Raw genomic sequence first — 23,429 nt, 5'->3', positions numbered from 1 at the left:
CCACCGCCACAGGCATGATGTAACCGCCTGCAAATTTTTTATTTGGAATCACGTATTACTCAGGTTCAACATTACATGGTCTTGGGAAACAGGCCCCGCCCTCCTCGCTGCGGGCAGACATGAGACATGAGACATGTTCACTTATCAATTTGGGTGGTGGAACCACCGTTCCCGCACGTAACAAAGGGAGAGGGAACGTTTCAGGTGGTCGGAGCGTTCCCCTCTGCAGCGGGTCTGAGGACACCAACAGGGCCGTCTGAGGAGATGGCGGCTAAGCTACGCGCTAACGTCAGAGGGCGGAGGTCATTCTCAATGACTTCTGCAAACAGCGGAATATTGGCTTTATGATGGCGACCTTTGGAGCAGCCTGATAACGTCCGAGCTGGACAATCAGCGGCAGCCAATCAGAGGACGGGACAGAACGAGACGTTTCCCTCTGCGCTACACAGACGTCCGTCATAAACTAAACCTAAGCCAACTAATCAGCCAGATTAGATAATTTCACAAGAAGAAAGACGGCGTAACTTTACTTTCAGGCGTCTCTACGAGAGGCTGATGAAGAGTTGGACTCAAACATGTTTCCAGGATTTATGGTGAAACTCTTCTTTCCCCTTGAACCCTAAACTGAAGCCTCGGAGCAGCTGTGCAGCTTCTGGCTGGGTCACATGTTCACGCTCCAGGTTAGACTTTATTTATCACTCAGATCCAGACAAGAGGAAATCCCCCAGCATGCTTTGCAGCCAGTGGGAGCAACACATAATTATGGTCCAATCAAGAGCCAAAAATAGCAACGTGTGTTTTCAGCACCCTTATTTTGTGTTTTTACATGTCAAAGTCAACATGCTGCTGCCGAAGACAATATCCTGTCCGTCTGTCCAGGCTGAGGACCAGATGAAAACAAGAGCAGCTAAAATTAAGGCGGAACCTGCTGCTTTAAAGGATGAAATTAAAGCTTCTATTCGGTGCAGATGTTTTAATGAGCCAAACGGCTCCTCTATTAATAATAAACCACAGTTGATTACGTAAGATTTCTGAACACACACACACACACGCTCACGCTCACACACATACACGCTCACACACACACACGCACACACACGCTCACACGCACACACACCTTTGTCCAACCCCAACCCGACCCTCTTCACTCTTCTAAAGTAAATATCGTTAAAGTCTCGTCGATTATTCGCCTTCGTTCCCGTTTGAGTTTGTTTTCTTTTGCGTCCCGTATTAATTACAATTCTCTCATGTTTTCTGGCTTTTTAATCGCCCAAAATCTCTGGAGGAACCGAGAGTTTTAGGGTTCGTTTTTAGAGAAAGGACTGGGTGGACATGTGCGGGGGGGGGGGGGGGGGGGGGGGCGTCCCGGGTTCTAGTAAAGGCGCAGATGTTCGGCGGCGCTCTGATTGGAGGAGAGCTGCGTTCGTGACGTATCCGTGTTGACAGAAGTAAAACCTCCACGCGCACACGCCCACCCACACACGGGCACAGCCTCCGTCCCAGCTCTCCCAGCCCTCCCAGTCCCGCAGAGCTGCTTCAGCCGCGTCCTGTGCGCACCGCACCGCACCGCACCGCACCGCGCCGCCGCCGCTCCGACCCGCGCCCAAAGTTTCCACCCAGAACGGACCAGAAGGAAGTTGCGGACATGGCTTCAAAGACGCTGGAGTACCAGAATCTGTCGAAGGAGCAGATCGCGGTGCTGGAGGAAAATTTTAATAAGATCAGCAAGCATCCGGAAGGGATGACGCTCATGCTGATCGCGGCAGAGTGCGGACTGACAGAGGAGGAGACCCTCGTGAGTACCCGAGACACACACGCGCAGGAGCGGGACACACGAGGGCTGGTGCGGAGGAACAGACCGCTTTAACGTCACAGAACTCGGGAGCGGGTGCGTGCGTTTCCCGCGCCCGCGCCAGTCGTTTAACTCCGCTCGCGCAACGACGCAGCTCACTGAGTGTTAGAAGTTTCCCGTCGGACCACTGTGGTCCCGTCTCAGGGGGGCCAGTGTGGACCCGTCTCAGAGGGGCCACTGTGGTCCCGTCTCAGCGGGGCCACTGTGGTCCCGTCTAAGAGGGGCCACTGTGGACCCGTCTCAGGGGGGCCACTGTGGACCCCCTGAGACGGGACCACAGTGGGACCATGAAGGTTGACCCGAAGTGGAGCTCACGGGCCACTAAAGCGCGACGCACGCCGGGACGTGCACCGTGAAATACCAGATTAGGATCGCATCCAACAGAAAAACCGCCTCGGCTCCAGGGTAAATGTGCGGATTCGCCTGTGGGGACTGAAAATGTTTCCAAGTGTGTCGCAGTAAGTCACCTGTATGCGTGACGTCACCGGTGGAGCGGGCGACGTCACCTGTGGAGCGGGCGACGTCACCTGTGGAGCGGGCGCCCTCTGACAGCTGCCTCCCGGCTGGAGCACATCCCGACGCTCCTGCGGATGGGAAATTTAGAAAGAGTCACGTGGCCTGGATGAGGAAAACTGCAGTCACGCTCGTTATTGTCACTTTTTGAGGGTGTTTAGTTTTTTCCCCCCGCGGGACGTTGAGCCCCGCCCCTTAAACCTGGCTCCGCCCCAGCAGAAGCGTCAGATTTCCCCACACGAGCAGAGAAAGTTTGAATTCTCTCCCCTGAAAACAGTTTTTCAGTATGAAACAAAGTCGGGTTTTTTTTTTAAAGACACAAACACCTGAATTTTTCGTTGTGCTCCTGTTATCTGTGCAGACATTTGCCTTTAGAAACCTTTCTAAACCTTTCTAAACCTCCCCGACAGAAACGGGAGAATCAGGTGGTGCTTTGCAGACAGCTGCTGGGGCAGTTTGTGGGGGGGGGGGGGGCAGATGTGAAGCCTCAGAGCTGCAGATAAGCGACCCCTCGCTCACGCTGAAGCTATGCAGGTTGAGTCACTCCCACAGCTTCAGGTCCAGGCTTCACTTCAGGACTGAAGGCTGATTTTCTGCGTTCCGATGAAGATTTGAGAGTCAAATTCAGCCGGAGGCCCCAGCCAGCATGTAAATTCTGCCCGTTCACTTCCCCTCCTGGGGCCGGCCCTGCAGGCCGGGTCCCTCCTGAGACGACAGGTTAAAGGTCAAATCGCCACTGGTGCTGAAGGAATGATGTTTGGGCACAAACGCCCCCTGTTGGCTGCGCTGATAATGACGTAAAACCCCTCCTGGAAGACGTTCTTCCTCGTTGCAAATTTGATGTAGCTACCGATGCTAACGCGAGCCCTCGTGCCCCCCCCCCACATGTCCCCCAGCTTCCCGAGCCCCTGGAAAAGAGGCCAGATTTCCATAAAATGTTTGATGTTCGATCCACAAAAGGTGGAACAAGCCGTCCCGGTACAGGAACTCTGGTCCCGGGGAGGACATAAACGAAAAGGTCCCGGTGCCTCGCCACCTTGGCGTTTTGGATCTACCAACAAAAGCCCCGGTTAGAGCAGCGACGCCCCGGCTGCCGCTCCCTGTTTCACATTGGCAGCCGTCACAATGGACCTCTGACTCCCCGCAGCACGTCTGGGCTCCTCTCAAACGCCGTTTATTTGCCGTCGCTGGGATGAAAGCAGCGAGTCAAAGACCCTCTTTACGTAATCCGGTCAAAGAGGAAAAAGACACAAGTCCCATTGTGCTGGGAGGAGGAGTGTAAATGTGCCGCTGTGGCAGCCCAACACGTGCGCGAGGGGTGTTAGAAAGACTTCAGAGGGACTCGTCCTTGAGTCCAGCCCGCCTGGCGTCCCAGATCCCGGAGCAGCCCGTTCCTGACTTGATTTAATCTACCGTTGGAAAGCCAGAGGGCTGCAAATGGGAATCTCATGTGTAGCAGCGGCGGCTCCTGCCAGGAGCGCGTTATCCACACTGTTCTCCGGAATCCCTCGTGCCCCCGCGCCGCTAGCGCGCTGATGTCAGCGTTGTTTTGAAACCCCTGGCAACAGGAAGTAGAAAAACAGCGTCGGGTCCCGGGCGCGTGTCAAGGAGCACGGTGTGGTCATGGCGTGGTCAGTTTCCGGTGCCGCTGGCGAAGGACCGGATCCACAGAAACGGGCCCAGTTCGTTTCTGCGCTGGAAACTTTGGTCTGTTGTGGTTTCCTGGAAACTTTCAGCCAAATATTTTCTCTTTTCATCGGGCAAAATGATAATCACAGACATGCTAATAAGCTAAACGTGAGCTGACGTCGATGATAGCATGCTAAATGTTGGCGTGTCGCAAATCCAGTGTTTCAGTGCACGTCGGCCTTTGAACACTTGACGGCTAACATGCTCAGTTAGCATTGCTAACACGCAAAGCACGGCCTCATTTGCACTTAATGCTGGTGATGATGGCGTAAGCAGGCGGAGGAGGTTCCCAACGCGGGATTGTTTAACGGCTGTTGTCTTCGGAAACGCGACCAGTTCCCGGGAACGAGAGCAACGCCGTAAGAAACCCGATGTTTAGTTCTTGAGAAACCTTCTCCGGAGGATTCTTGTCATTCAGGATGCTACGTTACCTCATCGCGCTCACGTTTCAGGCTGACAAACCCGTTTTTAACGCCTCCGTTCTCCGCCTCCAGGAATGGTTCAAGCTGCGCAACGCCCAGTGGAGGCAGGCGGAGGGCCTTCCGGCCAAACTGGGATCTGTGCTGGACTGAGGCCGGACGCCTGCTGGACCCCCGTATGGACCTGGCTTCTCCTGGATAACCCCCCCCCCCCCATCCCGTGTACATCTCTGTTGTATCTATGAAGCTATTTTAACTGACTGTCCTAATGTGAAGGTGTTTGTTGTTGCCTCTATAGCAAATGTGTTTGCAATAAAAGTATAACTTAAGTTTAACTGAATCCACATCAAACTTTTCACTCTATTTCTGATGTAGCCTTCTGGCGCTAGCGTAGCCAGCTCGTGTCTCAACTGTAGCTCATTACTCTTTTTTTGGGTGTGGGTTAATGGAGCCTGGAAAAAACTAGCGATGGGTTAGCTCGTGTTGCTACAGGCTTTCTCAGAGGTCGGTCCTGTTATGTGGGACAGAGGCTAAGCTAACAGCAGGTCCACTCCTTAATCACAGTGCCTTCTATTCAAATGTGTGGCACTTTGGACACGACTGAGGGGACGCGGGGGGGGACGCGGGGGACGGGGGGGGGGGTGACGTTTTCAGCCTTGTTTACACAAACGTGTCAGCAGGAAGCGGCACCATAAAAGACGTAAGGAAACGCTGAAAACACAGTCGATGCTGCTGGAATCAGCCGCAGAGACAAATGGGGAACATGTCCTGTAGAGTGGGGGGGGTTGGACGGGGGGGGGGGGCTGACAGAACAGAACCACGGGCCAAACAAATGACAGGTGGCGTCATCACATTGTCCCAGTTTGGCCCGTTGATCTCGGCACAGAGTAAAAGCTGGAAGTCTGGCATTCATCTGGTTCTAAAGCTGCACAGGAGTCTCTTTTGTGACCTGCTGGTTGACCCGAGGGGCCTCCTGGGTGACAGGAAGGCAGCAGCCTTTCAAAATAAAAGCCACCTTCGACGCGGCCTCGAAAACAAACGTGCGTTTTCATTTCTTCATTTCTGAACGTGCTAGCTGAAGCGAGGGGGGCGTCTGGTCAGAAAGGGAACTCCTGTGAGCAGAAGGTGGGAAAGGAAAAACGGTTTTCCTGCCAAAACGCTCTGTGAGGAACGTGCGGACAGAAACCAGCGCAGAGCCGACAGGTAATTCAGCCGCTCATAAAGCACACGGCTGCTGTGTTTACTTACACACACACACACACACACACACACACACACACACACACACACACACACACACACACACACACACTTCCTGAGCCTGGGGGTGTTTTCCCCTCCTTGACAGGAAGAGCAACATATTTGTTTATGCTACAAATGTGCTCCTAAAGCCGGAACGATGATCTGACCGTCTGGATATCAGACACGGAATCCAGACGGGAACGTTCCAGAACGTTTTGGCACCAGGAAAAAATGCAGCAAACAGACGTTAAAAAGTGGGATCCAGCCTGGGAAACAGGTGCCGAATTAGGAATTAGGAGCGAACGCGAACACTTTGGTCAGGATGGACCAACCCGGAACGCTTCCGTCACGCAGGAAGTTGCGTGTTTTCCCAGGACCAATCGTGTTTTTCCCGTTCTTCCCTGTGAAAGTGGATCAGAGGCAGGAAGTCCAGCGAGCCTGAATCCGCGTTCTCCGCTGAACGAGGCTCTTCCATAAGAGTGGGACTGTGAGCAGAATCTGAATGGAGCCTCATTAGCGTGTCGCTAGGAGAGGTTCTGCAGGCCCGGGAAGAATCTGCCATTTACAGGCTGCCAGAATCGCTCGCAGTCACCTGACTTCTGTGGCGCTGATCCGATCAGAACCTCGGCTCCAGAATTCCTTTCAGCCTCACTGAAGCTGAACTTGGACTGGGGCAGACACGAACAGGACGTCTGGACGTGCACGGACCGCTCCGGCACCCCCAGGCCCAGAAGAACGTCACAACACGACACTGACAGGAAACTCTGAGGAGGTTCTGATTCTGTGGGGCTGACCTTTGACCCCTGGGGACCATGCTAGCTTAGCGTTAGCTGCAGTCAAAAAGGGTTGAGAGTCTGTGCTCGTCTGGTTCTGCTGATTTGGGCCATTTAGCCAGGAAGTGGAACCACGTGGGCGCTCCCACAGCAGCAGGCGTAAACACGGCCCGTTGGGACCTGTGAGGGTCCAGCTGGGTCCAGCAGCACCAGTCAGAACCGCGACAGAAGGTGTGAAAACAGCAGCAGCGACCACGAGCGAAGGTCAGGATCATGTGACACGTTTGCTTCTGACCTGTGCTTGAAGCTTGACCTCCTACCTCATGGTCGTCAGGTTGACCACTGACCTGGCTGCCGTGGCAACGGACCGGCTGTCCTGGGCCACTCTGGTTGCCGTGGTGGACGGTGGCCCCGGCAGGGTTGCTTGGGTCTGACGGTGGTTCTGGAGACCTGAGAGTTCACGTCATTAAAACCAACAAATCACACGTCTCAGATCAAATATTCACTCGTTTATCTCCCAGGAGCATCGAGGCGGATCTTCCTGCTCTTCAGCCGGATGCAAATAAAGGTTTTATAGGAAGAGGTGGATGAATACGAGCGTTACCGTCCAGATGGCGTCCTCGGGCGGCTCGAGCGGGCGACGGGCGGCGTCCTGCTTCAGCCCGAGGAGTCGTGAGATCGAAGTCCTGGTGGGGCGGAGACGAAGGATGGGAGGGTCTGCAGGGTCGTAGGTAGATGTTTAGAGTGGGAGGGGAGGAGGAGGGGAGGGGAGGAGGAGAGGAGGGGAGAGGAGAGGAGGGGAGAGGAGAAGAGGGGAGAGGAGAGGAAGAGGAGGAGGAGAGGAGAGGAAGGGAGAGGAGGAAAAAGAGGAGAGAGGGGAGGAGGGGAGAGGAGAGGAGGAGAGGAGGGAAGGAGTAGAGGAGGAGAGGAGAGGAGGGGAGAGGAGAGGAGGAGAGGAGGAGAGGAGAGGAAGAGAGGAGAGGAGGAGAGGAGAAAAAGAGAGGAGAGGAGGAGGAAAGGAGGAAAAGAGAGGAGAGGAGAGGAAGGGAGAGGAGGAAAAAGAGGAGAGAGGGGAGGAGGAGAGGAGGAGGAGGGGAGAGGAGAGAGGGGAGAGGAGAGGAAGGGAGGATCTGAACATGGATAAAGACAAACTGAGTTGAAACAAACAAACTTGAGATGTGTCTGAGAGTTTTCCTTAATGATCAAATGTAAGATTTGGTGTGTGTGTGTGTGGTGTGTGCGCGCGAAGAGGAGCAAACAGTCTGAACTATGTAAACAATCCAACAAATCTAAACAGGCTGCAACTAAAAGACGAAAAGAAAAAAAAAAGTCTTTTCAGGAAGTGATTTATTCATTTGAAAACACCCAGAAACACCGGAAACACGAAACACCTGAAACATGAAACACATCCGTCTCTGAAGAGGCAGGTGAAAGTAATCAGGGTGGAAAATGACAGACAGGAAGTGATGTACAACTACAAAATAAAACAGGAAGTAGCGTCATGCGAGGAGCGGGTTGGAAGTGATTTATTCATTTGCTCCGTGTTTACTGTTGTTTCAAGAATTTCTTGTGAATCTGGAAACACATTGTCATTATTTTACATTTTAACTGAGCCAAATCTCCTTTGATCCAACCTGTCTGTTGCTCTGGAAGCCCGGGTGGGTCCGTTTGGGTTTGGAGAGCTGCTCCATTGGCGCTGTGACCACACTGGGTCTCCCTCCAGAACCCGGAGGTGCTGCAGGTCTGACAGCAGGACCTAATTCAGCTGAACATAAACTCCTGGAAAGCACCTTTGTTCCTCACGTCAGGTGGAGAAATGTGATCCCTTTTTTCCGTTTTGACACGTTTCTTTGATGTTTGCCTTCGCCAGCCTGTCCTCAAGTTTAAAAAAGACTTCTGCGGCTGTCTGCGTCCCCGGGGTCGTGACCTCTGGACAATGGGCTCCATTGTCTCTGCGCGTCGCTCCGCCACAGTCTGACAACAGCTTCGGACGTCTCGACGTGGGTTTCCTGGCCCAGCGGAGAGGAGTCAGCTTTCATGTATTTATCTACGACACTTTAGATCGTGCATCAGATCAGAGCGGCCTGCAGAAAGAACCTTCCAGATGTTCCTGCGTCAGCTCCTGCCGGCGCATTTTTAAGCAGGAATGGGCGACTCTGCGTGTGTTTTCTTAAAAAATACGAATATTCAGCAAATAACGAGACCCTCAATGGGCACGTTTTTTTTGCATGTGTGCTTCCATGAATCTCCACGAGGCGGCGCTGTTAAGCACATTTATTTTAAAATAAGTGAAACCTGATTAGAAGCGTTGAAACCAGTTCCTCCACAGTTAAGTTGCTTTGCTGCAGCTGAAACTGGTGAATTCACTCACAGGCTTTTACCCGACTTCCTGGATGCTCCTGATTTTGGGTGCTGACAGTCGGACAATGACCCCCCCCCCTCGGAGGAGGAACGCTGGGTCTCCCTGTAGAAAGCCTCCTCCTTGTCTTTCCTGCAGGAAAATGGAAGTCATTTTTAAAAGCATTATGAGCGTCACAGAATGTCTTGACGAGGGAGGAGGAGGAAGAGGGGAGGAAGAGGGGAGGAAGAGGGGTGAGTGTAAACAATAGATGAGTGGAAAACTGTGCAGGAGCACCAAAACAGTTCAGTGTCCCACTCAAGACTAAAATAGGTCAGCTGCTCCAAGATGTCTGACTTCAACCCATTGTTTATGTCTTCAGAGGAAATATGGAAGAAAATAGTTAAGGAACGTGTTTATTTATCAAAAATAAGCTCAGGAAATGCTGTAATAATACTAATAAAAGGACACCCAGCATTGCCAAGATTAGAGAAGGTAACCATGGAGACGTTCTGTGGCTTTTTAAGCTCAAGCGATTCGATCATGCTTTTATTTTGAAATGCCCAGCTGCATTCAGGCAGCATTTGTAGCGCAACATTTCTAACCTACTGTACGAGTTCTGCTTTACTGCTCTGCTGTCCAGAGTTCCTCTGAACTTTGCTTTGGATATTTTGCGTAAAGATGCACAGCAGAAGCCGCCGGTCCCCATAAGTAGATTATAAAGCCACTAACAGACCCCAGCAGGATGTAATTAGACAGCAGCAGATTACATTGATCTCACAGCTGAATATTTAGCTAACAAACCGCGCGTCCTCGCAGCAGACTGGCGTCGTCTCCAGTTACACTGAATGACGGTTATTTGCTGCGAGAGCTGCACTTCCTGTCTGGGAAAACAACATTAAAATGAAGGTTCCAGCTGTGGCATCAGGCCAGCGCAGCACTCGCACGCAGCAGCTCGATGTTGGGCCCAGCAGAACACGAAGGTCAGAACTCTTGTGTTTGATGGAACATCACCAGTGATGAGAGAAGCTCCGGTTACCTGGAGGAGACCCGAGCAGATGTTTGGAGAAGCTGGAAGGGTTCTCCTCACCCTCTGTCCCAGAGGGTTTGTGCTGTGCCAGATCCAAGATTCTGGCAAGAAACTGAGTCTTATGCAGATCCAGACCCAAGACCCAGTTCTCCAGGACAAAGTCCAGCCGGGTTTTCCGTCCTAACAGGCCGACCGCGCTTTCACCTGGATCCCACCTCCCTCAGTTGGCCTGGTAGGACGGAAAACCCGGCTGGATTCAAACCTGGGGGACTGGGTCTTGGGTCTGGACCCCCCTGAGTAAAGAATTTTGAAACGTTAAGGGCGCGTAACCGATATCAACATTGTAGATTAGGCGCCAATTACTTTGATTCCTGAATAAAAACACGTTGTTTGTCGTTTCTATGCAGATGTGCAGCTGTTCAATACATCATATTTAGGCTCAGACTGAAGAAATTCAAATAATTCATCATTATTCTGACAAAAGAATCGACTTCTTGCGTGTTGGGGCAGAACTCGGCCTTTATTTCACCTCTCATCAAACCCCACAGCGCCCCCTGCTGCGCACGCGCTGCATAGAAACATCGAAGATCGCGAGCGGGTCCCGGCACTTTCTTTCAAATAAAGTTATTTCACCTATTTGATGGACCAAATCTGGACCGAACCCCTGCACGCATCAGCAAAAACCATTAGGTTGCATTGAGAAGTAGATCAAAAGCCATTAAAGGCACAAAACCCCAGAGTTTACCTTGTTTTCCCGCGTGTTTCCTGGCTCCCCTGCTGAGTGTCACAGTAACCTCCGGCTGTTGCTATGGAGACGGAGGCCTTAGCGACTCCCTGAAACTGGACTCGAAGGTCAGCAGGAAAACTTGGGGATCGGATCTGAAAGTTCTGTGGCGGCCTGAAGATGTGACGTTGGTGCACAACAACACAAACACACGCGGGTTCAACCAGGTGGGACATTTTTATTAAGAAAACAACACACCTGGTAAAATGTGCTTTTTCAAACAGCTGGAATTAAGATGAAATAAAAGACGGTGTGCAAACATCAAAAGGGACATCGAGGAAAGGCCGACAGGTTTCCCTTTGATTGGAAGTAAATTCCCATTTTAGGCTCCGTATTTAAGTGCAAACAAACAAACAAACAAACACAAAAAAACCCTCAAAACAGTTTCACAGCTAAAATTCAGATGTTGAACTTTCGGGAACTGAAATGTCGGGAGTGGTTTATTCCGGACCAGACCAGTTCAAGTACTGGGAAGGTGTCCAGCACGCTCCATGACCCTGATTAGGAATAAAGATTAGGAGAGGAGGTGTCCTTCAAAGGCACCACTGACCTGAATCTGCAGCTTTTCTTTGGACTTTAGGGACAAAAATGCACCAAAAGGTCTCAGGTGGCTTCAATTCCTCAGGAAAAATCACAGTCCAACATTTAGGGAAGATCTGACATCTCCTGGGACTCAAAAATCTCTTCTAAGAGACTTTTCTGTGAACTGAGGTGACCTGAATCAGTCTGAAGCGAAGCCGTGACCCGGTCCCACACCGAACCGGGTGTTCTGTCTCACCAGACAGCCGGTTTCCCCTGGGTCCCAGGTCCTTGGTCTGCCTGGTACAAGAGGAAACCTGGCCGGACTACCAGGACCGGCTCTACGTCAAGATACAGTAACAGACACGTTGAAGCGGAACACACGGAGGGAAGGAAAACAAAGAACTCTTTGGTGGAGAGAAATTGTGAAAACAGGCGGGTTCATCTTCCCGTAGGCACCAGTTTAGTGAAGAAAAAAAAAAAGAATCAAGTGAACGCGTGACCGGAGAGCAAAGACGGGAATTATCTGGCGTCCCCAACCAGCTGGATGATCAGATCCCAGGCGTCCCGCGTGCCTGAGCCGGGCTCCGCTTGGCCCTTTTTGGCGTGGGTGCCGATGAGGAACAACCTGCGCTCCCCGACCTCCGACAGACCGAGAGCGTCGTGGAGGTCGGTGATGCCGGAGGCCCCCGGGAGGTCCTGAAAGAGGCGCGACAAGACAGACAAGATGTGTTTGAGTGACTCGGGAGCAGCGCGGAGCTTCCTGCTTCCTGGAAACGTTATTTCACCGTCGTTCATCTCCACACGAGACAAACGGAGGCTGAACGGACTGAATGGAGTGGTTCCCTGTCACGCTCACCTGTTTGTTGGCCAGAACCATTAAAGGCAGGCGGGGGTCGGACGCCAGCAGCTCGTGTAGGTGTTGCTTGGCGACGGGGAAGAGCTGCGGGCGGGAGGCGTCCACCACAAACACCAGCATCAGAGCCCTGGGCATGTACATCCGCCAGTAGGGCCGCAGGTCCTCTCTACCTCCAACTGAAGAACACAAGAGTCACGTGACTTCTGATGTCAAACACACACCCTGCTCTGGTTCTGATCCAAACACAAAGTCCCTGGCTCACTTTCCAGGAACTCCACGTGGACGTCGTCTCTGTTGATGGAGACGGCGTTGAAGCCCTCGCTCGGATGGACGTCCTGCTCCAGGCTGCCGGTGGACCAGTAGCGCAACAGGCTGGTTTTTCCGGCTCCATCCAGACCCAGAACCAGGACCTGGGTCGCAGATGAGTTCAGGGGTCTGGACTAAAGCGTAGGCAAGAACAAAACGGATGAAAAACCCCTCCTTAAATCGCTGCAGAACGAACAGATTTAACGGTTCTTTTGAAAGGTCGTGCACGGGTTCCGGACGCCGTCTCACCTCCGAGCTTTCCGGGGCTGAAGCGGCAACAGGTGCCGCAGCGGCGGCAACGAGCGGCTCCTCTCCTTCCTTCCTCTCTCCTTTCCTTCTGGGTCTTTCACCTCCTCCCCCCGGCTGTTTTACCGCCCTCCTCCCCCGGGAAGACGTCGCGTAGACCCAGACGAGATAGGCGACTCCCCCCGCGAGAGCGACGGTGGCTCCGGCCAGACCCGCTCCTTTCAGACCGAACATGGCGCTCGCGTTCGGTTCTGCTTCCAAACTGAGGATTTAATGACCGGTTTTAACTCACATAGCCTGGATTCTGTTGAAGTTCCACCCACTTCGTGCGCTTCAACAAGTGGATTACCTGACAGGAAGTTCGCCGAGTCACACTTCCGGTCGTAGATTTGTTGTTGTGCTTTAGATCTCCACCACAAGGTGGCGCCACTGCGACGAAGCGTTTAAAAAAATCTTAAATTGCATTTTATATGGAATTTTAAACGTTTTAAATGTTGCCTTCAAACTTAGGTTTATGATAATTGTCCCCCGAAATTCTGTTTTTTTAAAAAAATATTTCCTTGCATTGTTACGGTTTGTTTGCATTATTATATGAAATGACTGAAATTAAAAGTGGAATGAAAACACTTAACTCACTTTCTAGAAAAAACGTCCAAATTCTAGAAAATCGTTCCATTTTTTTTGGGGGGGGGGGGGGGGGGGGGTGAATTAAACAAAAGAAGTGGAAATGTGCTGAATAAGAAATACATTTATTTTAACTAAAAAATTTTTACAGAAGTTTTGAAAAGCAAAATGTTTCTTTAATGGAGATTCAGGCGTCTGCGTGCTGGCGTTTGGACGTTCCTCTCAGTCTCCTGCTCTCCCACTCCTCCGGAGCACTCAGGAGCCAGGCCTGGGTCTTCGTCTCCTCCTCTGGAACACCGAGGCTCTTCCAGGTCCGAGCCCGCAGAGACGGGGGCCTCTGCCACTTCTTCCGCCCCTCTGGGACCTGCTCTGCACCGGAGCCAGGTGAGTCCACCACCTGGGTCTGGCGGTGCCTCCTGGACTTTGAAGCCACCGGCAAGTTCTGGAAGCTTTTCTGCTTGATGGATTGGAGGAGACTAACCCTGCTGCTGGATTCTGCCTTGCTCTGTCTCTTCTTCTTCTTCTCCTGCTTCTCATCACCTTCATCATCCGTGTTTTGGTCATTTTGGCCCTGTGAGAAGGTCTTCTGCTGCCACGTCACAAACTCCTTCATGCACTTCTCCAGGGGGGGGACCAAGTCTCGTTGGCTCATGTTGACGCTGGAGCCCACCTCCACCGTGCTCTCCTTTAGCTTGGTGTAATGGATGTGGACGTTGCTCAGCTCCTCCAGGAGGTCCAAAGACAAGAGATCATGAACTGCAGAGGTCCTTCCAAGAAACGAGGAGCACACCGGGTCCTTCTTTGGTTTCTTCTGCTTCTGGAAGTGGAGGTGATGCGGCATGGCGGTGTAATGAAAGGCTCTGGCTGCAACAAGCTTCTCATAAATATAAACGATGTCATAATGACCAGCGTCCAGGGAATCCACGAGGAACTTCTGCACTGCAGTAATGTCCTTCAGGGCCAAGCGGATGTTCACAGGTGGAACCACCAGCTGGGTGTGGTAGAACCCAAACATCAGGTACAGCCCTCCGACTCGGATCTGGAAGCTATAAGGAGGCAGGAAGTACTTCATGGCCGTGGCCAGCGACACCCTGGTGAAGCTCTTCGCCTCACCAGAGCGGCAAATACCTAAAAACACGTCCGCGAAGCGCATCTCTCTCCAGATGAGCGAGAAGTCCGAGTACCGGACCGAGTCCGCCCCCTGGAACCGGGACAGGAGCTCCTCAACGTCCCGTGTGAGAGTCTCATCAAAGAAATCCGAGTAGGGAAGCTTCTTCGGAGGCATGGCGACCAAACGGCGGCTGAGATTCCCAGCAGGTGACCTCGATTATTGGAAACTAATCAATCAAAAAAAAAACCACCGCGATGCGTTCGCGGGCAGCGTCACAGTGTCGGATATTTGACCACTTAGGTCGAATCTGTTATTCCATCGCTTTTGTCATTTTGGACCGTGTAGGTTTATTCCAGGATTTCTCAAGATAATATATTTGTTTATTGATGTACAAAAATATAAATCTGATGTTAAAACAACAGTTTAAAAAAAACCCCCAAAACAAACCAGCTAATTTACCGGTACTTTAACACTGTCTGAATAGACACTGAGATTTTGTTTGACAAAATTACAGGTGCTTTTATTTTGAAAGGAAACCGCATATTTTGAAGTAAATATTTTCCTTCCCTCTTATTCACTGGACACAGTGGAACAAAAACGGCATAAAGTTTTTAGATTGCCAACGATGTGACGAATGAAACGTCAGGTTTTTCGGACTTTTCTGCTTTATTAAGACTTAAGAAAATTGGACATCTGTCTGTCATGAAACATGCACAACTAAAATCAGTTTTGATTAAATCTAGACAAACACGTGGGCTGCAAAATAAATAAAGTCCGACCTGTAAATCTTTGGGGGAGGATTCAGAATGAAAATATTCAGTCAATTCTACTAAACTGAACTTCAACTCACCGAAGTTGATCAGAATAAGTGAAACTGAGAGACGACCGGAGGGTTATAAATGCAATTGTTATTAAAACTTCTGAAAAACAGATGTTACCGCGACGACGATGATGACGATGATGACAGCCAAAAAGAGGGAAAATACAGAAACTGTACTTCTCGTCCTGCTAATGGAGGGTGGAGGTTTTATTAGTTTCATATAGTTCGTTTTGTTGTGACCTCAAAAGGTCATGTGAAAAAAATGGTCCTTTAAATATTGACGATAAAGAAAAGAGGGAAATGTTTTAAATGGCCTAAAAAAAAAAAAAACAAAACAGTGAAAGTAAAGCATAAAAAAGCTCGTTTCTCCATCCCGTCTGGACTACATTCTGCCTCCTGCCGTCTGTCCCGTTACCAGCCTCCTTTGCCGCCCTTCTTCTTCTTCGGTGGTGCCTTCTTCCGCGTGGCTCCTGGAGCGGCAGGTTCTGCTGCCGAGGCGGCACCACGTTGCTGCCGGCCGCTGTAGTGGATCCAGATCCGGGTCTGGGGGAGGTCGGGGGGCTACTGGCCGTCTTACTGGCGTCCCTGGAAAAGACGGAGAGAGTAAATCGGCAGCGGAGGAAGCGGCAGCGACGCCGGCGCCGGTGGTCACTCACAGGTCCGATGAGGCTCCTCCCGTCGCTCCCTGCGTGCCTTTTCCTATCTGCTCCTTCTTCTTGCCCTTCTTCTTGCCTCTGTAGTAGGAGCGCTCCCTCATGGGGAGCCACCTCTCGGGGTCAGGGGTCGCCTTGGGGTCGCAGTTTTTGGGCAGTTTTCCTAAAACAAATCAGGAGGAATCTTACTGGATCAAACACAGCAAGCGTCCGAAGCCGGAGGTTTGCGTTGGGTCTCCCGTACCTTTCTTTTTCTTCCTCTTCTTTTTGATCTCCCCTTGGCTGTAAAGAGAAGCGGCCGTTAGCGTAACGATGCTAAAGTCAGGCGGTTCTCTAATCGCCCGCAAGTGGAGGCGTTACCCCTGTTCTTTGGGAGGATTCTCCCCTGTGGCCTTGGCAGCCTTCTTCCTGACGTAGGTGGCTCCGTGGGAGCTCTCCAGCTCGTCCACATCGATCTTTAGAGCCATGGTGTCGGCAGAAGGGAGGTGTTTACTGAGGCTGGAGCGGAGCGCTAAAGAAACGACTGACATCACGGCGACAAAATTCAACCGATTGTGATAAGGGGCGGCAGGAAAAGGGATACGATTTGGCTTTATCGGTGTCCACCAGGGAATACGCCGAGATGAGCTGAGCCAGAGTGTGAACGTCTTTAGTGTTCTGCCTGTGGAACAGAACCAAGGTGTCAGTTAACATGTTTCTGTTCACTAGATTCTTCTGCTCTTACGCACTTCCACAGCTGCTCCAGGTCACTAATGGCTTCCTTCTTCCGCCCATATTTTAGCTTGAAATTGGCAGCTTCTCGTACCAGCGCCAGGTGAGCAGCAGACCCCGGCTGTGGAGAAGAGAACACACGACATTTAACCTGTGGAGGACCTGTAACATTCTCCCGAGACTCTTTTAGTTTGCTAACACAACTAGCTAGTGCAGCACCTGTTAGCGACCCATTTTCAGATGGAGTGAGCAAACAGAATTAGAGACATTTGAATAATTGTCGGGATCATGGTGGAGGGTTCATAAACCCGCGGCACGAACCTGTTCCGACTGGTAATGCTCGATAGCTTGTCTGAAAACCTCAATGGCGCCGTCGATGTCCTCCTCGTGGGAATACATGGTCACCAGAGCTGAAACCTACAGACCCACGACAGTTTAGATCCTGGACACGCACACCGGAAGCGTCTCTCACACCCACCATTCCTGCTTTGTGCTTGAACTCTTCGATGGACCGCAGGACATCACACGCTTTCGTTACGTGGCCTGAGGAGCAGAACACAGCAAAGCGTCGAGCCCCGATCCAAAAGCCAAACTGAGGAGCATTCAAACGCGACCGGGTGAATTAAAACGACCATCTGAAAGTCTCGGGTCACCTTGTGCTAAATAGAGTTGTGCCATTGTCAGCTTGATGCCAGACGCGCTCTCCGGATGTTTGTCTGAGAATTGCTGGAGGAGCGGAGACAAACACGTTAGCCTGACCTTAAAGCGGCGTGCTAAGCTAACCCAGCAGGGGGTCTACCTGGAGCAGCTCGATGGCTCGGCCGTGCTGCTTCTCCCGGCACAGCTGAGCCACCTGGATCAGTACCGGCAGCGGGTGACCTGGATTCTGGGCCTGAAGACTGGATGACATCTTCCTGCACTGGTCAGCCTGGGGCAACAAGCAACAGGGCGTCAGCGGTGAAATCTGCCCCGCCGGCGGCCGTGCGGCAGACATACCTGGTTAGTGTACATGGCCAGGAGGGCCTTGTTGAACTCGATGGCCTGGAGCTGCTTCCTCACCAGTTTGTATTCGACACCTTCGGTGTTTGTCAGTTTGACCTTTTTCTTTGAGTCGAACACGTTTTGGTCCTGCGAAAAACAAGAGTTTAACCGTGACCTGCGACGCGTTCCGAGTCTCACAGACGTATAAAGCGGAGGCGTTTGGCTACAGGATGATAATTGCCGCGTTTCACCGGCACCCACCTTGTTTATTGTGATGATGTTGTTTGCGGTTACGGCGAGCAGCCCCACGTCCGACGGCCTGCAGGCGACACAACGCTGAATGGAGCCCGGCTTTTGCCAAAACACGTCTCAACGCCACCGACCCGACACTCACTTGAGCTTGATGACCTGGTTGTAGAGCTGCAGCGCCTCGTCCGCCCGACCTTGGAGCTGCATGATGTACGCCATCTGAGAATGGATGACGGCCAGCTCGGAATTGATGTCCTCCTCCGTCACGTCCTGCAAGGACAATCAAGGAGCGCGGCGTCAATTCTGGGAGGCTCGGATGGAACAAAAGCAGGATGAACATTCGTTTCACTCCCTCCTTTAACGCCACTCTCATCACGTTCGCTTGGGCTGTTTTTCTCATAGAAAACCAAACTTCTAACCCCAAAAGGGCAACACTCACCGAGTCCTCAGCCAATGAGACTCTGCAAAACTCTGTGAAAGGAAGAGATGCGAATTCCTGTTAACGCTGCTTCATAACCTGATGAAAGGCGACAGACGGGAACCACTGACCCTCTGCTTGCTGTAGTTTGCTGAAGGCCTCTGGGAGTTTCCCCTGGCCAATCAGAGCGCAGGCAGCGTTGTAACACAGCTCATAGGTCGACTCAGGGAGGTCCAGAATCCCCTGGAGGAAACAATATAAATACATAAAAACCCACCAGGTGTTTAAACATCCCAGCTGACGCTCAAAATACAGAACTTAAGCATGAATTTGGCACCAGGCTCACCGCTGGAGCGTTCTCCCACTGACTGACTGAGGCCACCACAGCGGCCAGATTGGTTTTTCTCTCCTCCTCATACTCATCCTGAGAGTTCCTGATCAGGTCCGTGTAAACCGATCTGCATTCAGTGTAGCGCTCCAGCCTGTAGAGCTGCACAAACCCGGAGACGGTCCCCGTTGGTTCCCATCAGTTTGTGTCCACACACACACACACACACACACACACGCACGCTCGGCATTATTCCAATAAAAAAGAGCCTTACCACTTGGCCATAGAGCTCCTTCAGCTTGTCTGTCTGTTCGGGAGCACTTTCGATGGTTTTTAAAGAACTTTCCACTCTGTTCAGCCGGTATTCACAGTACGCCTTCTCAAACACAACATCGCTGAGGGAACGACCGATGAAAATCATATTATATTAGGGGAGTTTGGGTCGTGCCTCACATGACATGCAGCAAAGTGTCCCAACCAAATGTCACAGAGGGTGAGTACCAACAGTTTACCTGCCGAGAACTTTGGAGTAGGTGTTCATGACATTCAGGGCCTCTTTGAAGCTCCCATTCTGAACAAGGCAGACGACTTTACAGTGAAGGGCCGTCACGTCATCTTTGTTTTCATGCAAAACTACGACACAAGAGACGCACAGCAGCAATTAAAACAGCAACATGCGTCAAAGGAAACGTTTCAAAGGAAGCCAAGGAAAGGAATGCGTGAGGTGTTGAGGTTTGGTGCCCGCTGAGAGAGCCACGAAGAGCCTCCGACGAGAAGTTCCCAGAGAAGCTAGGGACACGTCACTTATCAGAATGGGTCGCCCCTTTCTAATGCCAAACTTTTTAAAATTCCCTCATAACTTGTACAAGTCAGCCACTAGTTTACAAGATCCCAGGTGGACGTATAAAGCCCCAGGTAGCTTTATGAAATAGATGCTTCGGCAGAGTAGTCAAGAGCCAACAAGTAAGTGTCAGCGCCGTTAGCCTAGCGGCACGCTAACAGCTGGTCATGCAGCTGGCCCTAGCTTAGCCGGGGATTTTTACAAACTACAGCCGAGACAAAATGTGCGTCGAACGACGATTTTGAAGGTGCCTCGCATTAACAAAGTCCCCCACGGACCCTTACTTTTAGTCAAAGCTTTCAAGGCTCTCGTGTAGTCGCCACTCTGTCCGCAGCGATTTACTTCAGTCCACAGCGAGGCCACCAAGACCCCTGCGCTCGCCATCTTGGCTGACTGGTCTGGACAGGAAAACGGAAGTGGATGGCAAGCACATCCGGGTTAACATAATATGAGTTTTTATTTTCACCCTGAACATATACAAATTTAGATATAACAATTGAATATTGAGCGTGACGTTGGCTTGGTGTTGATGTCCATTTCCTTGCATTTTTGGACTCCGACTGAATGTTTAGGTAGCGATGGCGTTAAAGTGATGCGTTCGCGGCCACGAGACTGAATAGGGTAAAGCTAAGTGACGCAGCCGACGCTTATTGTCAAATACGGCCAGTGATGATGTGAAGGGAACATATCATTATGGAAATAAGTACTCTAGAAACTTAGGAAAAACACTTCCAATGCAATAAAAATACCAGCAAAACAATTAACGCCATATTATATTAAACAGCATTTTTTTATTTTTAGAAAAAAATCTTTTTACACGTTAATAGGACTCATAAACACTTGACTGCTTTAACGCTTCTAGCTGAGGGATATTCTCCTAACATTTCAGATCTCTTACTACAATTTGGTGTTACAATTCGACGATGGTGCTGTGTTTTCCGACAGCACTTGAAGGCAGCATGAAGGGTTGGAGGTTGGTCGGGATCGACAGTTGAGCGTCGGGACTCTGTTGTCATTCGTCGGGGCTGCGTGTCGAGCTTTTGTCCGGGAGAAATGGCTGGGATCAAAGGTAAAGCAGATACACTTTTCACCCCACTTTTTTATCACACCAAGTCCACCTCAGCTAGGTTGAGAATAACCCTGAAGTATATGCGTTTGTGGTGTCTAGCTAGCTAGCGGTAGCGGTAAAGTACTTTGTGTTACGACCAGTAGACACTAGCATTAGCTGAGATTTTAGCTTTCTTAAAATAGAAAAGTGCCACTGTTTGCATATGTTAACCTCACACGGCGCCAAACCCGCCAGCATATTGCAGCAGTTCAGCCCTTCCTGATAATGTAACAGCGTGGTAGTTACATGTACGATGCTAATGCTAGCTGCACCTGACTTCAGTAATAACACATGCGCCGTGTGTGATGCTGCGCTCGTGCACGCAAACGCGCAAACACGCAAACACGCAGGCTGAACCGCTAATATGAGTCTATTGCGGCTCCGTGCGACACAGTCGAGGGTTTCCACCGTTAACGTGGCTGTGAACACGTGAAATCAGCAGATTCATCACATGATGAGGGGGTGGTGGTGGTGGTGGGGGGGGCTCGGGGGGGCTCCCAGGGTGATGCTCTCCTGCACTGTTCAGAGGGATGCTTGGGATTATTTCCCCTCTTTCTGTCTTTGTAAAGCTCTCATCAGCCTGTCCTTTGGAGGAGCCATTGGCCTCATGTTTCTCATGCTGGGATGTGCCCTGCCTGCGTATGAGTAAGTACACACACACACACACACACACACACGCACGCACACACACACTCACACACACACTGGTCTAGGAACAGACATGACAGATCTAATCTTGCAGCTCCGGTCTGTAGATCAGGCTCACATACGTGTGTGAACCCCTGAGTTGGTGAAGACCCCGTGTGTGAGGATTCATCTGGATTTTCTCTGTCTGCAGCAAATACTGGCCTTTGTTCCTCCTCTTCTTCTACATCCTCTCCCCGATCCCGTACTGCATCTCCAGGAGAGTGGTGGATGACACAGACTCGGCCAGCAACGCCTGCAAGGAGCTGGCCATCTTCCTCACAACGGGCATCGTCATCTCGGCCTTCGGCCTCCCCGTCATCTTCGCCAGAGCTGACGTTGTAAGTCGTCATCGCTGTGGGACCAAGTGCAGCTCTTTCAGAACAAAGGGGAACTAGTTGTCCTTGACTTGGGTCTGACCCCCCCCCCCCCCTCCCCGTGTTGACCTGAATCACTGATGTGTTGCAGATCGCCTGGGGGGCGTGTGCCCTCGTGCTAACGGGGAACGTAGTCATCTTCGGGACCATCCTGGGCTTCTTCCTGGTCTTCGGCTCCAACGACGACTTCAGCTGGCAGCAGTGGTAAAAGAGCAGGAGGAGTCGTTAGCTTACGGTGTTTTTATTAGCGTTAAAATGAATATTATTATGGTATTACTGTTTGGTTCTTTTTATTTATACGGCGGTGGCCCATCCATAGACACTCCAAACCAGTGCAATACTTTTATTTCTACCACCTGCGTTTGTTCAACCAACAAATGTGGGATGGAGGGAAAAAAACTGCAGATTTGTGTTGGGTTTTTACTCATTTTGTATGTTTTACCAGTTCAGTGTTGACGAGCGCTAATGAACAAACACTAAACGTCACGTTAGACTAGAATCGGACAAGCTGACAAACACTAAGGGATGAGCTGAGGAAGCTGCTCTGATGCACGGATGGATGTGGGTTCGAGTCCCAGCGATGAGCCGAGTGCAGAGACGTGACGAAGAGTTTCCCAACACCTCTTAAAATGAGCTTCCTGCTAACGTGATAGCACAGAAAACCAGCCCCCTCCTCCGCTTCCTGTTCCGAGCCCAAATGTGACTCTAGTTTTTGCTCCCACATCTCTGGGCCGAAGGTTCTGGTCTCCACCCAGAACCAGTTCACCTGGCCGGGTGATGACGCGTTAGTTTGCACATGACAGCTCTTACCTCAGTCCCAGTCTGGATCAGCGCCGCCCCGTCAGGTCAGGAAGGCTTGGAGAGTCCGCCGTCGCTGGCAGCTCGTGCAGGATTAGCTGGAGGACAGGACCCGGGCTGCTTTACATCAGCCTCTAAGCTTTTTAGCGTGACGGGAATCTCAGTATTGACGCGTTTGTCTCCAGAAATACATCCGGTTTTGGCCTCGATCTCCTCGGCAGTCGCTATTTTAGAAGGTGTTTCTGCTCTTTTACAGCCTGTGAATTAGCGTTGGTGCTGCAGGTTCTTCTGCAGCTCCTCCGTTAGCCGCTTGGCTTCATTAGCGGAGGCTTTTTCCTGTTTGTCAGATTCGTGACTTTGCTGTTGGATCAGAGCAGATAGAAGTATTAGTTAGCATAGCTTAGCATGATAAAATTGGCTCATTGATGGTTTTGAAAGGCTTCTACCGCCTCTAAAGTTCATTTTAGCATCAACGCGACACGATGAAGCCAGATTCAGACGAATGAAGACAGATTTCATTGCTCACCTTTGACACCATCCCAGTGGGCGGAGCTTAGAGGAGCTGCGAGAGAGGCCTTTAAAAGGGGTTTTGCTCCTCATTAAGGATCCACATTAAGAACGAAACGATGTGCAGCGAACGTGTGCTGATGGTTACGGAGGCGCCAACGACCGCGGCAGCTCTTTAGTTCACCGACAAACACTTCCTTCCGTTTCAGTGTTCTTCCCGAGAACCTCGGACGGGTTTGTCCCCTTTCTGACTCTGTTCTCTCTGGTTCTGGCGAATGTTTGATATTTATTTATTTCTGATGCTTCTGTGTCGATGTGCAGCATCTACGACTGTTGTGTTCATGCGGCTGAGCTCAGCATGGTGGGTCGATTCTTTTCCTTTTTCCTCTCTCTTTTTTTTAAAAATAAACAGCATTTTCAAACATCCTCTGTTGAACGAGTGCAGTGATTCTTTAGTTTGTTAGTTTCATTTAAGTGTGCCAGCAAGCACGTAGCAGCACTGAGTATGATGAGATTTGAAATGTTTACGAGCACAATATGCTTTGAAGGTTCAATAGTGTCAAAAATCCTATAAAATATCCGTAGAGGTGTTTTTATTGTGGTTAAAGATGCCAGAATGACGTTTGCTCGCCCCGAAAGCGCTGCTGGG

General features: G+C 51.0%; 5 protein-coding genes across 5 annotated transcripts; 2 read left to right on the top strand and 3 right to left on the bottom strand.

The window, feature by feature from the left end:
- Positions 1–1,473: 1,473 nt before the first annotated feature.
- hopx (HOP homeobox) lies at positions 1,474–4,813 on the top strand. The gene is made up of 2 exons (XM_057043559.1): positions 1,474–1,795; positions 4,549–4,813. Exons 1-2 carry the CDS (start codon positions 1,646–1,648, stop codon positions 4,624–4,626), a joined length of 228 nt encoding a protein of 75 aa, XP_056899539.1. The 5' UTR covers positions 1,474–1,645; the 3' UTR covers positions 4,627–4,813.
- Positions 4,814–10,798: 5,985 nt separating this feature from the next.
- Positions 10,799–12,939, bottom strand: arl9 (ADP-ribosylation factor-like 9). Its single transcript, XM_057043536.1, has 4 exons — positions 12,574–12,939; positions 12,281–12,458; positions 12,019–12,194; positions 10,799–11,858 (listed from the first exon to the last, which is right to left on the bottom strand). The coding sequence occupies exons 1-4, from the start codon at positions 12,802–12,804 to the stop codon at positions 11,682–11,684; spliced, it is 762 nt and encodes a 253-aa protein (XP_056899516.1). The 5' UTR covers positions 12,805–12,939; the 3' UTR covers positions 10,799–11,681.
- Positions 12,940–13,298: 359 nt separating this feature from the next.
- On the bottom strand, positions 13,299–14,519 carry LOC130531472 (snRNA-activating protein complex subunit 1-like). The gene has a single exon (XM_057043520.1). The coding sequence runs from the start codon at positions 14,477–14,479 to the stop codon at positions 13,382–13,384; it is 1,098 nt and encodes a 365-aa protein (XP_056899500.1). The 5' UTR covers positions 14,480–14,519; the 3' UTR covers positions 13,299–13,381.
- Positions 14,520–14,952: 433 nt separating this feature from the next.
- On the bottom strand, positions 14,953–20,337 carry srp72 (signal recognition particle 72). The gene is given in 21 exon segments (XM_057043487.1): positions 14,953–15,605; positions 15,608–15,710; positions 15,782–15,941; positions 16,023–16,060; positions 16,139–16,276; positions 16,362–16,439; positions 16,507–16,610; positions 16,811–16,906; positions 16,968–17,032; positions 17,143–17,215; positions 17,289–17,417; positions 17,486–17,617; positions 17,732–17,789; positions 17,865–17,989; positions 18,159–18,190; positions 18,269–18,380; positions 18,484–18,627; positions 18,740–18,860; positions 18,978–19,098; positions 19,591–19,704; positions 20,205–20,337. Coding segments are annotated over 21 exon segments (2,130 nt in total). The 5' UTR covers positions 20,323–20,337; the 3' UTR covers positions 14,953–15,536.
- Positions 20,207–23,206, top strand: leprotl1 (leptin receptor overlapping transcript like 1). Its single transcript, XM_057043557.1, has 4 exons — positions 20,207–20,375; positions 20,984–21,059; positions 21,253–21,439; positions 21,567–23,206. The coding sequence occupies exons 1-4, from the start codon at positions 20,360–20,362 to the stop codon at positions 21,681–21,683; spliced, it is 396 nt and encodes a 131-aa protein (XP_056899537.1). The 5' UTR covers positions 20,207–20,359; the 3' UTR covers positions 21,684–23,206.
- The last annotated feature ends 223 nt before the right edge of the window (positions 23,207–23,429 follow it).

Source organism: Takifugu flavidus, chromosome 9, assembly GCF_003711565.1.
Source record: "Takifugu flavidus isolate HTHZ2018 chromosome 9, ASM371156v2, whole genome shotgun sequence".
Lineage (NCBI taxonomy): Eukaryota > Metazoa > Chordata > Actinopteri > Tetraodontiformes > Tetraodontidae > Takifugu > Takifugu flavidus.
This window is presented reverse-complemented; position numbering and strand designations above follow the sequence as displayed.

Coding starts and splice junctions, on each gene's coding strand:
- hopx (XM_057043559.1), top strand. CDS start 1,646: ATGGCTTCAAAGACGCTGGAGTACCAGAATCTGTCGAAGGAGCAGATC. Junction 1,796..4,548: donor TGACAGAGGAGGAGACCCTC/GTGAGTACCCGA, acceptor CTCCGCCTCCAG/GAATGGTTCAAGCTGCGCAA.
- arl9 (XM_057043536.1), bottom strand. CDS start 12,804: ATGTTCGGTCTGAAAGGAGCGGGTCTGGCCGGAGCCACCGTCGCTCTC. Junction 12,195..12,280: donor CCACGTGGAGTTCCTGGAAA/GTGAGCCAGGGA, acceptor TGTGTTCTTCAG/TTGGAGGTAGAGAGGACCTG. Junction 11,859..12,018: donor TGGTTCTGGCCAACAAACAG/GTGAGCGTGACA, acceptor CGCCTCTTTCAG/GACCTCCCGGGGGCCTCCGG.
- leprotl1 (XM_057043557.1), top strand. Junction 21,060..21,252: donor TGTGCCCTGCCTGCGTATGA/GTAAGTACACAC, acceptor CTCTGTCTGCAG/CAAATACTGGCCTTTGTTCC. Junction 21,440..21,566: donor TCTTCGCCAGAGCTGACGTT/GTAAGTCGTCAT, acceptor GATGTGTTGCAG/ATCGCCTGGGGGGCGTGTGC.
- LOC130531472 (XM_057043520.1), bottom strand. CDS start 14,479: ATGCCTCCGAAGAAGCTTCCCTACTCGGATTTCTTTGATGAGACTCTC.